The 7,235-nt window shown below is 56.7% G+C and overlaps 1 protein-coding gene across 1 annotated transcript; it reads left to right on the forward strand.

Annotated features, from left to right (window-relative positions):
• Positions 1–156: 156 nt before the first annotated feature.
• CASP9 (caspase 9, apoptosis-related cysteine peptidase) lies at positions 157–5,942 on the forward strand (the record flags this gene model as incomplete). The annotated part of the gene is made up of 9 exons (XM_009871359.1): positions 157–376; positions 879–959; positions 1,165–1,196; positions 2,046–2,222; positions 2,839–2,928; positions 3,595–3,742; positions 4,287–4,466; positions 4,655–4,764; positions 5,850–5,942. Coding segments are annotated over 9 exons (1,131 nt in total), but the record flags the coding sequence as incomplete, so codon positions are not given.
• Positions 5,943–7,235: the final 1,293 nt, after the last annotated feature.

Here is a 7,235-nt window from a genome sequence, read left to right on the forward strand (position 1 = left end):
GTGTCTGCTCAGTCTTGGTCTCATTTGCTCCGTGTAAATGTGGCCAATGTGGATCCCCGCATTTCCCTTCTCTGGATGCCTGTCGGAAGGACTGGCCAGGCAGCGTGTCCTGGCCTGGGGTGAACACACCTTGTCCTGGGCTTTCCTCCTCTGCAGAGCGCCGGCAGCCGAGCAGACCAAGCCCGGCAGCTGGTCATTGACCTGGAGACTCGAGGGAAACGGGCTTTTCCCATCTTCATCTCGATCCTGCGGGAAACCGGGCAGGGAGACCTGGCGGACATGCTGCTAGAGGAGTGCGAATGCCCGCCAGTGCCACCGCAGCTCGGAGACCTGAGGCCCGTCGAGCTGGACTTGCCGGGAGCAAAGCATAATAAAAGTAGGTATTTAAGAGTGTGGTTGTTTTCTGGGCAAACAGCAGCATGGAAGGTGGCAACTGTGGGACATGAACTGTGAAGTCCCGATTTTTCTTACCCTCAAGTGCAGTTTGTAGAGGTCTCTGTGCAGAGCTATTGGGAGAACGTCGTGCTTTCCAGTGGTGGAAGCTTTGAAGCTCGGCCTGTGTGCTCGTGGTGTCAGGAGCTTCCTCCTCTGTGTTTTTGCACGCCGTTTTCACGATACCCTGGTGAAAATGGATTTTGCCACCTCGTGGCCCACTTGTGTGCTGCTGAATCTGGTTGTACGTCTGGCTTGTGCAGTTGCAAGAAGAGTCTTTGTTCTGTCAAGTCCTGAAAAGGGGGAGACGGACGCGATGTTGTATCTCAGCCTTGCAGCAGGGTCACTGCGACAGGCGGCTGCTTCTGGGGCCCCCGGGCTGGTTATTTGTAGCATGAAATTGGAAGGGGGAGAAGGTGAGACCCGACTGTCCTGTGTCATTACAGATGGGAACCTCCCTGAACGTTTGTCCATCCCAGTCCAAGCTGAGAGCGAAAAACCTCCAACGCCTCCCGCACCAGCCCGGGGTAAGCCACGTCCCAGGCTCTTCCGGAGAGACGACACATTGAGCGCTCGTTTCCAGCGTGTGGCAGGGTGGGAAGGGGAAATTCCAACGAGTTACTGACGCGTTGCAGGTGACAGGGAAGGATTGGTGTGAATTCTGGGAGGAAGGTGTATAATGTCTCATGGAGTGCAGAACACTGAATGCCCTGCCTTTGTTGTGTGTTGCAGGTTTGGCTGTTGGCAGGAGGGACCGCGATCTGGTTAGTGTTTGGTTAGCCCAGACGTGTTCCCTGTTAAGCGAAAGCTCCGTGCCTTGTGAGTGGAAACCAAAAAGCAGCCCCAGGCAGCTGGTTCTTGCTTTGTGTTATCTGAGTGGTTGTTCCAAGGCCGGCGCCGCTGTAACGGGGCTGATCGGCTCCGAGCGGGTCAGTCGTTAGTCAGCTCCTTGAGATTCCGCAGCTCCAGCACACACGCTCTAACACAGAGCTACAGCTCGCGCTTCGTTTCCTTCCAAAGGCACCAAGTTGCGTGTTTGTAGTCCTGGTGTTGAGAGACAGGCACGTGCAGCCTGTGTCGGGGCACTGGGAAACGCACAGGGAAGCGAGTGTTGGGACCACGTCGGGAGCTGCCTCCTGACAGCCTGCGGGTGCCTGGGGTGAAGCATGTGGCTGGACGGGGGCAGGGCTTGTGGCCGTATCGGTGCAGGTGTTTGGGAAGCCCTCGTAAAATTCCCGTGGTGCTGTTGTTGATGGTGAAGCTGAGTCTCTGGGAGATCTGTCTGCCCGTTCTCTTGGATCCTCGTGTGGGCTCTCGTGGTGACATTTAATGATGGTGCCTAAAAAACCTCCCAGAGATTTCAGCTCGCCGTCAGAGACGCTGCGGGTGAAGGAGCAGGCAGTTTTCCTGCAAGGCTGGTTTGTGTTCTCTGGCTGCTGATAAAACCGTGCCTGCAGAGAACGGGTGTTCGCGTCCGTCCCTAGGCCTGGATAAGTGAAAAAGCCATGAAGTGAGCTACCTTGAGGGCTCCCAGTGCCCTCTGAGGTTGTGTCCCCTTGGAGCAGCCAGCAAGCACTCCCGCTCAGAGGGTGTTTGTGCCGTGTGCCTGCCAGGTTTACGAGCTGACAGCAGACCCGTGCGGACACTGCCTGATCCTCAACAATGTCAACTTCGGCAGAGACTCAGATCTGTCGACTCGAGCCGGCTCTGACGTGGACTGCGAGAAGCTGGAGAAGCGCTTCAGGGCCTTGCGCTTCCATGTCCTGACCCGACGGGATCTGAAAGCTCAGGTGAGTCCGACTGCGTCCAGCTAACGCGAGGGACGAGAGGCGAGCCCCCGGCAGCAACGGGAGCGCGTTGTGCGATGTACCCCTGTGTTGGCAGCACGCCGAAAGCCCCACCCTGCACAGCACAGAGAAATAATCAACCGCTCCTGTCCTCTTATCTTGTGGTCATAGTGCAATTGCAGAAGGAGAGGGACTTCGCATGTGCTCGTCCTCCCGAATTTTGATTCCTGGCCTGTGATTTGTAGGCACATGGGTGCGGCTGTGCTCCTGGGGTAGCTCTGACAGCCCTTGCCCTGTGCAGCCGGGGCTGTGACCTGCCCCGTCCTCGCTGCTCCTCGAAGTGGCGTGGAAATGCAGTTTGGTTTACATTGCTGAGTTGTAAAGAAGGCAGCGAATAGAGAAATCTGTGTGGTTAAAGCAACCGTGTTAAATAAGGGCAGAACTGCAGAAGGACTCGCTCTCTGCTGATGGCTTTTGCCGCCTGTATGTGGGGTGCAGAGAGACCGACTGGATCCTCCTGAGCAGCGCAGCTGTGAGAGAGCGACAAGGGCAAGGCCCAGCAGTAATCTGTGCCTGAGGTACAGTTCAGAGAACTCTTACCATGGTGTTTTCCACGTAGGAAATGGTTACAGAGCTGCAGACGCTGGCGCGGCGGGACCACAGTGCCTTGGACTGCTGTGTTGTGGCCATCCTTTCCCACGGGTGTCAGGTGGGTTCGTCACGTCTCTCCCTTTGCTCATCAGACCAGCTGCCCACGGGGGAGGGAAACATCTGTCGTGGCTGTTCTGCCCTTGCAAAGAGTTCTTGCTGTCGTGTCTGGGTTAAAGAAAATGGGAGCTTCCCCAGTGTAGTCTGGTCCAGTGTTGCCTGTGGATGAGTGTCCTCCGTTTTGGAAGTCGGGGTGCATAATTCAGAACCGAACAACGGGCAGAGAGCGAAGGGAAGGAGCGTTAACCCCTGTGTTGTGGTCATTCAGTCCTTCCTGCTTCTCCCACTCTGATGAGGAGATGCTGTCAGTAATAGTTAGGGAAGTCGGAGACCTTGCTGTTAGTCATAAAGCCTTTTTGTCGCAAGTGGGAGGCCTCGAAGCATGAGAAGAGCCGTCGTTAGGAAAACAGTGTGTGTTACGTGCCCGTTGTCCCAGAGGCTGGAGAACCCCATCGCTGGAGGAGGCGGGACAGGAGTTGGGTTGCTGAGCTTCGGTGTGTTCCACGTGCCTCCCGGGTGTCCCCTGGCCCTGAAGTGGGGGGTGCCTCTGCACAGACCTGAAGGAGTGAGATTTGTTGTGGTAGCTTTGGGGCACCCGATGGAAGCGCGTTCCCTCGAATCCGGTCTCCCCTTCCGCGTTACTAGCTCCTGGATTCTCCCCTTGCAGACGAGCCATATTCAGTTTCCTGGAGGCATTTATGGAACGGATGGAAAACCCATTCCAATAGAAAAGATTGTCAACTATTTCAACGGGTCCAATTGCCCGAGTTTGAGAGGAAAACCCAAACTCTTCTTCATCCAGGCCTGTATTGGAGGTGAATCTTTGTTTTGGCTCCAGTAGCGAATCGGCTGGTGGGCGTGAGCGGGCTCCAGAGATGTCGTTGGCCTTTGGCTTCTTGTTCCTCTTTCATTTGTCGCCTATTTCTGCATCTGTTTCCTTTCTCTGACTCTCAGCCCCGCGTTGTCACTGCTGGCATGGGCTGAGTCAAAGGGCTGCGGCGCGAGCCTCTCGCAGGAGGGTAGTCCCGATTTGCGCGCGCTGGATCACTTTTCCCGTGGGGTAGGAAGACACGGGACGGAAGGAGGGGAGGAACTGCAGTGCAGAGCCAGGCATGCTGAGGGGCTGCTCCAGGTCTTCAGCCCTGCTGTTGGTGGGGAAGCACGGACCGAGGGCTCTCGTGTGAATCACCGATGGCTCCGACTCAAGAGGTGCAGCCAAAGGGCCCAAAAGCTTTGTCTCCTTGGGGGCCTTTATTCTGTTTTGTTTCTTTTTTCATCTTTTCTTAATGGAGGATGTCTGACCGTTGAGTGCTTGGGTAACATGAATTTCAGGGATTGTCTTCTTGCTGCTTTTTGCAGAGCAAAGAGATCGAGGCTTTGTGGTGGATTGTGATTCACCCGGAGACGAAACTCCTGGAGGCTCTTTGGAATCAGATGCGACTCCTTTCCAGACTCCGTTGGGTCGCGTGGACGAGCCGGATGCCATAGCCAGTTTGCCTACACCCAGCGACATCTTGGTGTCCTACTCAACTTTTCCAGGTGAGACAGCCCACGCAAATCCTTCGCTGGATACGGGGGAATTGGCAAAAACGTCAGAGCTTCACGGCCAAAGTCAGGGGCAGTTCGGGGCAACGGCCTCCAGTGGAGATGGCACCTAGGGAGCAGCAGTAACTTGGCAAGATGAGCAGACTGGCTTTAGCAGTAGTGTTCTCCTCCTTCCTCTGAAGGTTTTGTCTCCTGGAGGGAGGCATCGAGCGGCTCGTGGTATGTGGAAGCGCTGGACAGCGTGCTGGAGCGATACGCCCCTTCGGAAGACCTGCTCAACATGTTACTGCGGGTAAGTGGCATTTTTTTGCCCTGCTCTTTGTAGTCCCGACGAAGGAAACGGAGCTGCAGTCAGCTGGGGCAGGGAGGCCCGTATTTAAAAAAGGAATGCGGATGTTGAGCGTTCAGCTTATGCGATGGCTGACTGGAGGTCTGTGAAGAGGTCTGATTAGGAAGAAAGTGTCTGGCCTCAGTGTGCCAAAAATCACCTCGAGGTTCCTCTAGTGAGAAGCCATCGTGAAAATACAGGCTTTAATCTTTCCTAAGGAAACACGCAAAAAATGGCACAGCTTGTCCCATCCTCAGAACCCCAAGCTGATGGGACCTGGGGCACCATCGTAAGTGTGCTGCCCCGCGTCTGGGCAGATCTCGGTCTCCCGTCCCTGGAGATCTCCCCGGGTGCTTGTTCTCTCTCTGGTGCTCCTGTGCCACCAGAGTAAGTCCTGAGGAGCATCTCACCCGTGGGAAGGCGAGGCCAGATGTTTGTGTTCGCGTGTCCCCGTCAGCGAGGAGCGCGACGTGCAGGGAGTGCAGAAGCAGTGTGGCTGACGAACGGCTTCCTCTGCCTGCGGGGCTGACCAGAGAAGATTGCCAAAGCTGGGGGCAAGCACCCTCGGACACTTGTGCTGTTCTCCGTGGGTAGCAGAAAAGCTTTGTGTGGAGGCAGCAGGGGAGAGAGGACCTGCTTGTTGGTTGCTTTCCTGGTGTCAGGGCGCTTCTTTGGCGTGAGAGCCTCTCTCCACGGGCTGGTGTTCAGTAGGAGGGAAGGGACCTTGGGGAAGTGACAGGCATGTCTGGAGGACAACGAGCGGGAGGGGAGTGTCCTTTTAATAAACACGCAGGGGGCAGGAGGGAGCTGTGGGTCATGCTGAGAAGCACCTGCCAGAGGCAGCGGTGGCTGGTACAACCAGGGTTTCTTGAAACGTCATGTTTTCTCAAGTCCCCTTTGTTTTTGCCAGCAAAAATGTCCCATTTTAGGAGACCTGCCTGCTCTCCTGGCCCACCATCCCGCTCCCCGTCCTTGGCACCCTGCTGCCCAAGAGAGGTCGCGCCGCACGACTTGGAAAAGCTCCTCACCCGCTCTCCTTCTGTTCTCAGGTGGCAAACGCCGTCTCTGCCAAGGGGACGTACAAACAGATCCCGGGCTGCTTCAACTTCCTCCGTAAGAAATTCTTCTTCACGTGCACGTGACGTGTGGGCTCCGAGGTCCCCACCAAGTGCGAGAGTTACTTCGTCCGGCCAGATGAAATCTGCGCCTGCAGTGACTTGGGGTCGGTGCTCCCGGTGGCCTTTGTCTGCTGAGATGTTTGTCTTGAGAACCCTCAGCTGTGAATGCTGCCCCCGCTGTGAAATGGAAGACGGAGGCTGGCGCTGAGCTGGAGGGACGGGTCAGGGACGGAGCAGGGCTGGGGGAAGAAAGCCCCTTTGCCAGGACACGTGTCGGCCTGGAGGCTCCACGCTGGCGGAGGAGAGCACCTCTAGCTCGCTGCGACGAGGCCGCACTCGGCGTCCAGCTATTTTTTTCCAGCGATCGCAATGTCTGTGTCCTTTGCTACCCAGATAATGGGGTAACGGAACCCTGCTCTGCCTTAAGTTCAGTGGAGTGAGGTTTGCAATCCCTGTTTCTTGTTTGCAGTAAAAAGCAGTGAAAAAGGACTAAAAGTCTTTTGCGTTGTGTTCCCTCGTCTGTTCTGTCTTGTGAAAGCCACTTCTCTGAAAGGGCAAGAGCAAGACAAACCTTCTCTGAGTAATTTTTTTAGCCTCCCGCTGCTCCTGGTGGCATTTCCTGGCTGTGCCAGCATACGGAGCTCACGTCCTTCCAAGGAGTCGATCGGACGCTAAACAGAGCGAGTTAGAGCAGGAAAACGCTGAGGATTCCTTCGGGTGTCAGAGCTGAGGTAAAACACTCGCCCTGCTGAGCTGCTGGGCAGAGCTGCAGTGACGGTTTTGGGTCAGAACCCCTGGATTCTGCTGTGGGAGGTTTTGGGGGCCTGGGCAGGGCGACCGCGCAGGATGTGGCCGTGATGGGGCTGCCTGTGCTCGGGGGGTGTGAGAGCTCAGCGCCACAGCGGTCCCGGCCCCGTGGCCCCAGGCTGTGGGGTGCTGGTGCTCCCTGGCCTGACCCCTTGTGCACAGAGCACCCGGGGCTACGGCTGATCCTGGGGCTGATCCCGGGGCTGATCCCATCTCCCAGGGACCCCTTCTCCCGTGGGAAAGGGGACCCTGCACTCTTCTGCCTTGTTTATTTTTGTCCCCCCAGCCCTGTTCTCCCGCCATGGGAGCAGTGGGACTGGGGTGTCCCGTGGGCACCTCAGCTGGAGTTGGGGGTGACCTGGTTGGGGACCACCAGGACCAAAGTTCTCTGGGGCTCCTGGCCCAGGGCGCAGTCACAAGGGGGACCAGTCGTGGACCTATCGTGGTGTTCCTTCCCCTGGTGCTCACTATGAAAGGGCCAGCTGGACCGTTCCAGCACAGCAGCAAACG

Source organism: Apaloderma vittatum, unplaced genomic scaffold (assembly GCF_000703405.1).
Source record: "Apaloderma vittatum isolate BGI_N311 unplaced genomic scaffold, ASM70340v1 scaffold15966, whole genome shotgun sequence".
Taxonomy (NCBI): Eukaryota; Metazoa; Chordata; class Aves; order Trogoniformes; family Trogonidae; genus Apaloderma; species Apaloderma vittatum.